Source organism: Sylvia atricapilla, chromosome 21 (genome assembly GCF_009819655.1).
Source record: "Sylvia atricapilla isolate bSylAtr1 chromosome 21, bSylAtr1.pri, whole genome shotgun sequence".
NCBI classification, from domain to species: domain Eukaryota; kingdom Metazoa; phylum Chordata; class Aves; order Passeriformes; family Sylviidae; genus Sylvia; species Sylvia atricapilla.
This window is the reverse complement of record NC_089160.1, coordinates 8,257,774-8,270,012: the sequence shown is the minus strand read 5'-3', so window position 1 is coordinate 8,270,012 and position 12,239 is coordinate 8,257,774. Positions and strand designations below refer to the sequence as shown.

At 44.1% G+C, this 12,239-nt stretch overlaps 1 protein-coding gene across 2 annotated transcripts in view; it reads left to right on the top strand.

Moving 5' to 3' along the window:
• GAB3 (GRB2 associated binding protein 3) overlaps positions 1 to 12,239 on the top strand; it is a 60,466-nt gene continuing 48,227 nt past the window's right edge. For both annotated transcript variants that reach the window (XM_066334121.1, XM_066334119.1), the window contains exon 1: positions 1 to 154. In XM_066334121.1, the coding sequence (XP_066190218.1) occupies positions 83 to 154 (72 nt within the window). In that variant the 5' untranslated portion in view covers positions 1 to 82. The remainder of the gene's footprint in view (positions 155 to 12,239) is intronic.

Genomic DNA, 12,239 nt, shown 5'->3' with positions numbered 1-12,239 from the left:
CACACACCCGCACACACCCGCACACACGCACAGGCAGCCCGCACCCTGGCTCCCGCTCCGCCGCTCCGCGCCCGGGGGGAAGATGAGCTCGGGGGACGTGGTTTGCACTGGATGGCTCATCAAATCACCCCCCGAGAAGAAACTCAAGAGATACGTAAGTGCAGAGGCTTTGCTGATTCTTTTTTTGCCCTCGCTAAAGCGGTTTCGGCATGTGCTCGCTGTATTACTCGCGCTGAAATCGCTCGTCCGTTTCGGCTTCGCCTCGGACCAAAACAAAAAGACTTCCAGGTCCGTGCGCTTAGGGAGTGTTTTAGTTTCCACCGGCATTCTCCTGCCCTCTGGAATCAACCTTTCCCGGCTCGTGAGATTATAGCACTTCAGCTGTTATGCAACGTATTTTAGGTTAAAAACCACATTTCGGTTTCAGTTAACGTTGCCGTAACTAACAGGATTGTTGTAACAGAACTGCAGATGTCACTTTTCCAGGGACGAACAAGAACATCCTAAAAAGAAAGGGGGGAGAAAAACCCCAAACCCAAACTGCCAAAATTCTAATAATTTAAATCCCGAGGCTTGGCTGTGTTAAGACGTCCTGTAATTTCTGTGACACTTGCTAAAGGCAACATATGCAGTAGTTTTATTTACCAACGCCAGATACCGTTGTTAGCAGCAGGCTTCGGGAAGGTTTTTGCTCTGTGCTAAGGAGATGCTGGAAGATGCTGCGCTGTAAAGTTCCCGGTAGCTGAAAGGTGAAAGGGGCTGGAGAGAAGAAGCGAGCCCTGCATGGAGATCTGCAACTGCACTATGGGCCCCTTGTTTCATTCTCTGTCGGCTTGCCTGTTTGTCTGAATAATTAGAAAAAAGGGATGTGTGTTGCAAACATAGGAAACTGTCTCATTGCAAGGCCGAGAGGAAAGTAGCAATAAATGACCCTTAAAAATTTTGCTGGGGACGGCATTAAAAATGTGAAGCCCCCTCATGGGCCATTTCGCATACTCATTTGTGATGGTTCTTCATCAGGGTTGCTGTTACGTTGTGCTGTGACACTTTGGGGATCGGTAATACCCGTTTGAGTCATGCCCTTGTAACCTGACTTCCCCTAGAGCTCTGCACCGTACTCGAAGGATGCCCCTGGCCGTGTTCTCTGGCGCTCGGAGCTCTGTGCACAGCTTACATCATTTGTCGTGTTCACTTGTGTTTATCAGCATTTTCTCTCGAGTGCTGATGTTAGCTTTTCCCTGTAATATGAGGCATAACTGTCCGGTGGGGGAATATGGTGGGTATCGTCTGGCTGTGTGTTTTTTCTTCGGCTAAAAACTAGCAAAAAGAATAATTTACTGATGCTGGAATATTTTTTTTACCTTATTCTAAGCCAGAGTTTCTTCTTGTAGACCACAGTATAGCATCGAAGTGGCTGAATATTTGCTTTGTTCAGTTAGCATTTTCCAGTTCTAAAATAACCACTGTGATGCGTCTCACGGGAGCTGCAAACAAATTCTGGGCATCTCATTTTTGCTCTATTTTGTAACGAGTGTGCTAATGGCCCTGTGTGGCAGGCACAGTGTAAGAGCCACTGATTCACCCAGCTGGTATCATTAGGAGCTCTGTCAGTGAAGCTATTTTTGATGACTCAATATTCATGAAAGGGCAAAGTAGAGAAAACAGAATGTGATAAAGCTGGGATTTGAAAGCCCCCATTATACAGTCAAGATAATAGTCACAACAGGGGCTCTGATGGGCTCACAAGGCTACTTGCAGTCTGCTCCGCTCCGGTTTTGCGCTACAAAACCGAGGGAATTTTGGTCTGTGTTTTTCTCCAAACACCGACCACTAGATTAGCCAGATCTCTGCAGATTAAGCTTTGTTTTCTGGTTAGGAGGATAAGGTAGTCCTTTGTCCATAATAAAGCAGGAAGGAATCTGCTGCGAGTACAGCAAAGCTTAATGTCCTTTCTCACATGGCTGGTGACACCGTGGATGCTACAAACCAAATGGAAATTGTCTCTCACCTGCTGTAAACTACTTTTCCCCTATTTTTCCTTGAGTTTCACCAGCATGGCAGCTCCTGCATCTTGCACCGGGACGGCAGATAGCTCTGAACCACAGTGACTGCTTAAAAACAACAGGGCTTTAAAACAATGCCTGTTTAAACTGACTTCAGTAGGTGTCAAGTGTCAGCCGCTTACAGGAGAATGGTGTTGGCTCTGGTTCTGAACTGACAACAGACATAAATCCCCGGGTTCCACACCACCCTTTGTGTTCAGCTGGAAAAACTCATGGTCTGAGCTTCCAAGGAGTTTCAGGTGCCAGCCCGGCCTGCTGCTCATGGGACCTCTCCTGCACTGCCTCATCTGTTTTAATGGGGTTGTCTCCCAGTTTACATTTCCCTGAGTTCAGCTTCCGGCCTTTGTAAGGTCTGACCTGAGGGTCCCGTGTTTTACACACAGATGAATTCTTAATCCTTCACCTATTGCGTTCTATCGGTAAGAAAACCCATTTAATTTTAGTTGAATATGTGGTTAAAAGATTGGACAAAGCAATGAATTCAGGTTGTGAGATTAGGAATTGCAGTACTGATGAAGCCACTGGGAATATTTGCAGTATTTATAAAATTAAACAAATTAATCTTTCCAAGACTAGAGCCTATAGGCCAAAGTATACCTTCATTTATGTTTGTTCCTTGATGAAAGCAATGAGGTTTTCTATGCATAAACAAGTCAGAATTTGCCTCTAGGGTAAGCAGAACATTATTTTCAAAACTTTGAAAGTGAAAAGCAGGTGTTAGGAGTCTATAGTTTTCCTGTAATGTCTTCCAAAGCCGATGCTCTCAGCAGCACTATTCTTAGAAGTGTCTTATCATTCTCTAACAAAGGCTGCACTCTCACATGTGCAGGAAACGAACATGAGATTAATTACCCAAGTGTAACTTTCTGTAAAAACAGAGAGCTGAGTGCTAAACACAAAGAATTCATTAGAAAGCGCAGGGAGCTTTGCTACAGCAGGCAAATAGTCTAATAGTGATTTAACAGCACGGACAGTGCTCTTCTCTCTGCCTGATACTTGAACCATGGAAGCACCACGTCAGCCTGTCTACGGAGGCAGTTGTGCAAGGAGTCTCCCAGGAGAGGACTTGGTGTTTGCTGCAGTCCTTTGTCCTCCAAGTGTGACCCCAGAGCTGTGCTGCTTTCATTTCCCCACTCGGTTCCAGCTTTTCTCACCCAGGAGGAGGGCCCAAGGGCTGCCAGGGAACTTGGGGGAAGCTGGGGATGGGGCAGGAACAAACTGCGAACAAAAACGAAGAAGTGGTGGTGATGGAGGTGAAGTCCACCCTGCTCTGGACCAAAAATGTTCAGAATCAGCCATAGCTTGACATTCAGCCCCGCAGGAGGAAAACCCACTGAAGATTTTTGCTGTTGGTGTTAGTGGGTCAGTGGATGCCAGCCTCTGTAGGAAATTCGATGTGATGGGGGGGATCTCTGCAAATCTGATGGGTCTCAGTGTTCCTTGTGTTGGTGCTGAGGACATCCATCCCAGTTCTGCCATGTCAGCCTTGAATAGCCGGCTCCTGGGTAGGTTTCGTGTGGAACTACGTCTGATTCCTGACTGTTGTTATTTGTTGTGTATTTACTGGGGGAGGTGGAAGGAAGGAACGCTTTCATGGCCTCGAAAACAAAGGACTTAGCACAGCCAGAGCAAAAAAGCCACGATGAAAGGAGAAACACCACAGAAGGCGGCCCAGAGGATGTCTGATGAAATAAGAGGACCTGTTGAGAAGACACATTGCTCATGTGCTGACAAGAGGGGGTTTAACACACCGCTAGTTGCAGCCTCTCCTCAAATCGCTGTCCCCTTGTTCGTCACCCCGGTGTGGAACAGCAGCAGCGGTGGCTCCTCTGAATGCCCTGCCAGTGTTTACTTGCTGTCAGAGTTAAGTTACGTGGTTTGCAGTAGTAAAGGGCCAGATACAGATGCTGGCTTGTTGTGAGTCACTGCAGCTCCATTGAAGCCAACGCCGTGCAGCTGTAGCCCAGCTGAAGAGCTATTTTTAATCTTCAGTACTATACAAATTGATGAGGGAAGACCACTCGCTCAAAAAAAAAAAAAAAAAAAAAAAAAGGGCAAGTTTCCCACTTTACTTGAGTGACTCATTTCTTCAGACGTTGTTGAAAATCAAAACTCCCTGTCAGCATCTCCAGAACAAGAGTCCCAAATGGACACGCCACGTTAGAAAATGTCGCCTTGTGCTTCCTACCGCACTTCTCCTGGCGGTGACTGGCTTGGGGGGACAAACAGAGGTGTGAGTTAGTGTACCCCATGTTTCTGGGGTGTTTTGGGTGCTCTGTGTGTGGGGAGCAGTGACTGCACCCAGCAGGGCCCGGCCCAGCACCGCTGGCCGTTGGGGATCCGCCGGGAGCCGACCGCAGCGCCGGGGCCGCGGCTCCCGGGAGATAAGACAGTGGAGGCAACTTCTCCATTCTGAGCTGAACTTCTGGTATTTATCGGGACAACAAACAGGAAGTTAACTGAGAAGAAAAAGTAAAGTGGAATTATGGAAGCGTTTGCTGGAGTGGCAGGGCCCTGTGGAGGGTGGGTGGGATGGAGAGATCCGCTCCCTGCTCCAGCCTGGGGCTGCTGTCACCTCACAGGACACTGCCACCCTCCCCTGAGAGAAATCCCCGAGTGCTTCGGGAGCTCAGCTACTTCTGCTGGTTTGGTGTTCGGGGGAAGTTTCTGAAAAATACTACCAAGAAGAAACTCAAATTTAATTTTTATCCTGAAGTCCTTTTGTTTCCAAATGCTTCTTACAAAGCGTCACCTCTGGAGCCATCTGTCCCTTTTGGAAAAGAGAAGTCTGACCACCTTTCCTACTTCATTGGAATAAATACCCCGAGCTCCCTGAGGTTATTTGACGGGTTTGTGCAGGTTTTGGAGCTGTGGTTCACAGGCTGGGTGGAAGTGGGAGTCCTGTGAGGTTCAGAAAGTTGTCAGAGCCCTTTAGCTCATTCCAGTTGTAAGTTTTCGTGCTTATGTTGTTGGGTTATTTTCTGTTGTAACTTCATTTTAAAATCCAGCCCATTTTCTGGTTTGTATATTAAAAAAGAACTGAATTTTGAGGAAAAAAAGACTTTCAAACAGAAGCTCCTGTGTGGCACTCTACCCTTCTCTGTGAAATCCTGTACAAATTGATCTCACTGGTAAAACAACAGCCGAATATTTATGTGAGGGAAGAGTTTTCATCTCCGGAATGAAACATTTGTAATTAGCTGTGTGCAAATCAGACCTTGTTTTGGTAGGTTAAATGCAATGTTTGCTCTAGACCATTTTCTTCCATTTTAACGATGTTTTGCTAGTTTAAATGCAACGTTCAATGAGATAGGCTGACTTCTAAGAAAGAAATAATTTCTAAAAAACACTGCTGTTCTTGGCAACCTGTGTATCAGAATAATTTCCCTTGGACTATTTATTTGGGTGGAGCCATAATAGTCCTGAAGCCCCAGTTTAATCTTTGGCTGCATGTTTTCAGGGCACAGGAATGTCCAGCTACTGCTTTCTATTCAAAACAGAAACCCACAAGTTATCAAGTCTTCACATTCAAAAATAGAGCCTTAAAAAAATAAAAAAAACCAAACCATGCTGGTGTGAAATAGAGAAGGAAATGTTAACTGGAGTGGTAATTAAACGAGTCAAACACAGCTCAGAGGAAAATGCAAGTTGTGCTTTCGTGAAGTCTTTGTTTCAGCATTAAATCTGTGGAAATATGGATAAACACTTCTAGCAATGGTGCATTAAAATGCTGTAATATTTGTTATGAAAATCTGACAGGTTTTTAGGGAAAGGGACAAGTTTATTCCTAAAATGTTGCTCATTAGAAAAACAGTCATTTTATTTGCCTTTTTTTGTCCTTTTCATTTGATTTGGAAATGAATTAGTAATATGATAAGACAAGGAAAAAATGCCCGTTTGCAAATAAAATTTGCATGTCAAAACATTACATCCAGCCAGATAAAATACACTTTCTGCTCTCTTATTTAATTGTTAAACAAAATGCAGTACTTTAGCCTTTACATTTTTTCCTGCTTTAGGATAATATCCTTGACTTGTTTCAAGTGGTGTTGCATCAGGAAAACAAACAAACAAGCCAACAAACACATAGCCATGCAAAACTCAGTTTTAAAATCTGCTGCAGCTTAGTATTTGCTCAAAATAAACCAAAATTAAAGCCTGGTCTTTGTGCCAGGAAAACACTCCCTTTCTGAGGCTAATTCATTCATAGCTTTGTAATTGTTAGAATGAGACAACTGTTCTTGGAGATTTTGTTATTCCCTTTCCCTCCTGATGCCAAAAACCCCACCTGACCCCTGCAGTCAAAACTGCATTGTAACTTTCCACAAAAGCCCTGAACAGCACATTTCGGTTTTCCAGGATCCTTTTTCATGGAGCATTTTACAGAAAGGCAGGGAAATGTTGTTACTAGTATGGATTTGAAATTGCTTAAATGAGAGTGTTAATTTAAACTGAACTTGGATTGTCATATGAAAGTTTTTGGCTCGTTTTTGACACTGCTTTGTTTTTTTTTAAAAAAAAAAGACAATACTTTCTGTGAGGCCTGCTAGTGATAAATATTCATCCTGTGACTCCCAAGTCTTGAGACTGTGGGTTATGTATTCATATTTTCTGTTGGACAGAATAATGGCCATAAGGGGACCCTTCTCGAACTTTGCAAGTGCTGTAAAGTCAGCAGAGCACAGAGTTTGTGAACAATCTGCTTTTTACATACCAGACTTGCAAACTGTTTGTGGGAGTTCAAGGATTTTACAGTTGTGAAGCCTTTTTTTTCTCAAGCTGACACGAACTGGCCGTGCCAAGGAGAAGCCAATAGCTCAGAACAAGCACGAGCTGTGTTTTAACTTTACAGACTTTACAAACTGAGCAGCAAAACCATGAACTTGCCTGAAGTTTGGGCCGCTGGGGAAGCTGGTTTTGTGCTGACCAGATCACTCAGGGAGGAGAAGAAACATCTGAAGAGATGCCAGCTGAGTTTACAGGAGCAGTGAAGAACCAGTTTCAGGAGAAGTGATACAGCTCCATCATCTGCAGTGTTTACTAATATTTACAGTGGGAGCTTTGCAAGCTTAAGGAGTTTTATTTTTAATAAGTTCAACATTTTTGAGCCCGTCCTAAGAAAATAGTTGCATTCTCATTGAGGCCTTAGGTTTAAAAGTAAGAAGTGCTCCAGTAGCTCAGGAAATTAGGGTTTTTTGAGATTTTCAAGTGCTTTGCTCCCACTGAAAAAAGGCTTGAAACAGAGTCCTCCCTTGACTCCAGGGCTGCTTTTGCAGGTCTTCACTGATGAATTTTCCCAGTAAAACAGTGAGATGTGGACTGTCAGCTGAAAATAGGACTGTTACTCCCATTACTCCTGTTACTGTTACACTTTATTCTTTTTCAAATATTCCTTTTTTTGACAGATAACTGAGTGTCACATCAGCCTTGAGCTGCAGATTATAAAATAATGGTGAACTATTTTTGAAAAGTGATGGAAAACCACCAGCTAAACCCCATCATTATTTCAGAATCCTCCCCAAACTCCTGCTTTCATCTGCTCTGAGCCTGATAAAGTCAAGCTGAGACATCAGTAAGACAAACAGAAAGGTTAGGGGACAATCACATCGGCACAGGAAGAACTGGCTTGGTGGTGACACTGCTTTGGTTCCCCTGTGCATCCCTCTCCTTTGGGTTTGCAGACTGGAAACTTATTAATTCTGGTATTTAAAGGGAAAATAAAAAAACAGAAGCATTTATTGAAGTGCTACTAGACTGCAATGCTTTAACAGTTTTAGTATGTTCATATGTTCTATTTTTTTGCTTTGCTTTTTTTTTCAAATTCACAACTGAAAGTGCTGTTGCTATGTTACTGTAATGGTGTGTAGGCTGCTAAATAAATAGAGGGAGTTTAGTCCATGCCAGAAATAGAAAGTCAGGTCAAAGGTGACATTTGGGACATGCTGAAAAAAAAAAAAAAAAAAAAAAAAAAAAAAAAAAAAGAAAAAAAAAAGAGAATCTATAATTATTTATTTCCTTCCTATTATTCTCTTCAGTCTCATTAACCCTCGACTACTTAGAAGGAAATTACAACAGAATTTCTGAGCATGTCGGAGTATAAAAAATGACACCTTGGGAGTTCTAAATCTTTTGGCTTTGTCCTTTGCAAGATGAAATTTGCAGAGTGAAACAGTGGCACCTCACACTGCTGTGAACTGAGCAGGGACTTGGAGGTGTCAAAGGACACAAAAATTCCCCCTGCAAAGGGAAAATCTGTCAGAGGGAGCGAGCTTTGAGGGATAAAAAACAGGAAATTTGAGTCCATTGTCCTTTTTGGGGTAGTCTGGCAGGTTCCCAAAGACCAGATACACAAAAATGTGCTCAGGCTGTCTGTGAGCAGCCCCAGGTACCTGCCTGAACAGCTCTGTGAGCCTGCACAAGGACAGGGTCCTTTCATTCAGGTACAGCCGGGAGCTCCCAGACCTTCCCCTGGCAGGAGGTGGGACATGGGACAGCCCTGGGTTAGTTTAGCAGATTTGTAATTAATCTGGAAGATCTCCTCTTTAAATATATGTATTTACTTATGAACAAATATATAAATATAGAGATTATATATATATAATATGATATAGATAATAAATATATTTCTATATATTGTATTTTATAAATATATAATATATATTATTTATATTGTATATTATATATTATATGTTTATATCATATATAATATATATTTTATATATATAGTATTATATTATATATATATATATTATATATATATTTACTTATAAACAAATTATTCACATGACATAATAGGAGGCCTCTCATTTCTTTGTGTGTTAGGGAAGAAGCCCCACAGCAGCAGCCTTAACCCAGTGCATGCAATCTCCTGTCAGGGATTATTTCTCGCTGTTATTTTTGTAGTTCTACAAATCCATCTCTTTTTCTGCAAACAAACGAGTTCCCCCCACGCAAGAGACCTTTGGATTTGAAGCATTCCAGAAAAGTCCCACATTTTAGCATAAAATTTCTAGAGGAGGATTAATTTAGAGGTACAAAGAGAACCAAAGATGCGACAAGACTTGATCCTGACTTGCACAAGGTTTAAAATTCCCTTTGTTAATGCTCCTTGAATGGAACTTGAATGACTAGGAGCATTTCCTAACGCAATGGATATGAATAGCTGGTTTAATAAGATAACTTTCCTAATTTTCAGCCCCAAGCCAACCCCTAATGCCGCAGACTCGGGGTGTGTCCGACTTTCTGTGTCCGAAAACAAACAAGTCCTTTAGGATCCATCAGGGTTGTTTATTTGCTTTCATCACAACTTTGCTGCCGCAGTTGGTTGTTTTCTACCCCAGCCAGAGCTCGGGCTCACACTGAGGGAGAGGGTGTTAGAGGCTTTCTGGTCCCCTGGGGAGTTCAAACCCTCATTTGGACTCTGTCAAATCCTTTACCCTTGCCAGAGACTGCATTTATCTCAAACCCCAAAGTGCAATTACTATGATTTATCTCTCTTTGGAGCAAATAAGATTTTACCAGGCATTTTGTGCACAGAAGTCTGCAGCTGGGAGAAGAGCAGCCTACAGCCTCGTCCTTTGCAGGGCTGTGCTCAGCAAACTGCCCAGTTCTAACCAGCAGCAGCAGCTTTGCCCAGTGGGGTGAAGGATGAATGATGCCCTCTGCAGTTCTGGTCCGTTGTCCTCCTCTGGGACCTAGTTGCCTTTCATTGTATTTCCAGGTCCTTGAAATGATCTACTAAACCTTACAAGTAAACTTGTTTTGCTTTGTAGATGAAAGCAGTTTACCCTTTAGAGCAGCCCCGATGGGCTGCAGGGAGCTTTGCCCTGCTCTTCGTTGAGACAGACAGTTTGGTTGTTGAACTGGGTGGGTTTGTGCCCGGGCAGGCATGGCCAGCTCTCAGTGAGCCGGGGTTAGCTGGATGGAGATGAAGCACATTTACGTTCCTGGTCCCAGTCACTCCAAATCCCCTCGTGTGGCACTTACCTTGTGCTGGGGTCAGGGGAGCTTCAGTGGAACTCGCCTCAGAGAACAGGCAGCACGGGTTTGGGAGGTGGAGAGTCAAGGTGTGTGAAGCTGCAGCTGAGCAGTCCTTTCCAGAACACAGAGCTGGAGAAGGGTCACAGACACTCACCCCACTGACAGCTCTGAGGAACCTTTTACCTCCAGTTCAGCAGCCTCAGCTCTGTGAAGGCATCAGCAATGCTGGCTCCAGTTCTGAGTGCTCAGAACACCCTGTGCACCCCCAGACAGGTTTCAGTTTGACTCCTTCCTCAGGTTTACTGGATCTGGAAATGGAGCTGGGATCTCTGTATGAGCATGTTGTTGTAGATTTTAGTCATTATTTAATTCATGCATAGGAATAAGAGATAAGGAGGAGAGGAAAGCTCTCAGATGTGAGACCTGACACTATTAATGGGCATAAAGCCTAGGATCAGCTTGTTGTAGGGCAGCTGCTCACTCCTGACTCCCAGCTCGGGCTGCTGCAGTCAGAGTGTTGTTTTGAGTGGAATCATGGTTGTGCAGAATCACTCCAGACTCAGTTCATGGTGCACAATCTCCATGGCTCCTTGCTGGGAGAACAAGAAAAGGCACATGAGCCTGCACAGCAACAGCAGCAACAAAATGTGTTTATAGCACAACTGAGTCTATTCCATCCAGCACAAAACTCCTCCTTCCAGAGTCAAGTGCACCCCTAAAGAACAGAAAGGCCAAGGAAACACTGGCTCTAAGAAGCTGCTGGAACCAGGCAGGTGCACAGTTAGTCTGGAGGGTTAGACCTGAAGCTTTCATTTGCCTTTATGAGTTTGCACAGATCTGCTTGGAATATCTCTTTGTCCTCTCTGAAAACGTTTCATTACTTAGACTCATCAGAAAAAAAAAAAAAAAAAAAAACAACCAACAACCTTGAAATAGAAATGGCACTTCATGTTCTTTAGGAAAACAGGAGCTCAGAGAGAAACCAGAAGCTGAAAAATGTACTCTCAAATTCTAAGCCATTATGATCATATTTATGGGGAACATTTAAATGATCTGTTTTCCTACATATTCCTTACCAGTAACAACAGTACCTTGTGACTGGCGATGTCTCATTGCCTGTAAACACTGAACTTGAATGTCAAGTTGAGCTCAAGGCTTTTCTCTTTAGCTTTTCTGTGAATTGGCTGAATGCAGATCAAGCACAGAGCCACGGTCCTCAGCAACAAGGGAGTGGGAAGAGAAAAGCAGGTAGGAGGATTTTGCATCCCAGTGGAACCTCCCAGATGTGCCATTATTGTCAGAGCTCCTGGTGACATTGTTATCAGAGCTCCAGTGACACGGGGAGAGATGGTGTGTGGTACGGGAACTGCAGCATCAGCCAGCTCGTGATTGGAAACTGGAGGCAATGAATGGGTATGAATATGTTCAAATGCACAGTTTCAGTTCATTCTTTGTCAACATCTCACTCACAAAATTTTCCACAAAAAGATACTTCAGCCGGATAAAATTGTGGTGAGAAATAAAAGCAGAGTTGCAGAGAAACTGGTAACTTCTTAAAAAGAGTAAACTGTCACTGAAACCTCTCACTTTCTATTTGAGAGATGAAATCTATGCATACTGCAGCCATTTTTTGCTTTGCAAGATTTGCATGACTCATGGCCAACAGCGTGCTGGGGACCTGGAAATACAGAATGCAAAAGCATTTTGGCTGCTGGCTGGGGGATTCCTGCACCACCTCTGCAGTGATGACCCTGTTTGATGGGCCACAGGGTGCATGAAATGCTTGTCCCCAGGTGAGGGTGTTGATCTGAGGGCTGCCAAACCCCTCCTGTCCCAGCAGCCAGCCGATGAGGATGGGTGATGTAATGGATGAAGCGGGAGGAGAAGGTTTGCAGTGAGGAGGGGTGAAGATTTGGAAGGCTGCAGGCAGGAATGAGGAGCTGCAGTCCTAATTCTGGTAGCAGGCAGCTCAGCAGATGGCCCAGCAGACGAGCTGCTATGCACCAGGGCTGGGTGAGAACACAGAACCACAGGATGCCTTGGCTTGGGAGGCACCTCCAAGATCAGCTCACTCCATCCTCACCCCTGCCAGGATGCCACCCACCACATCAGGCTGCTCAGGGCCCATCCAGCCTTGAACGCTTGCAGCCAAGAGGCAGCCACAGCTCTCAGGGCAAACTTCACCATCCTCAGAGT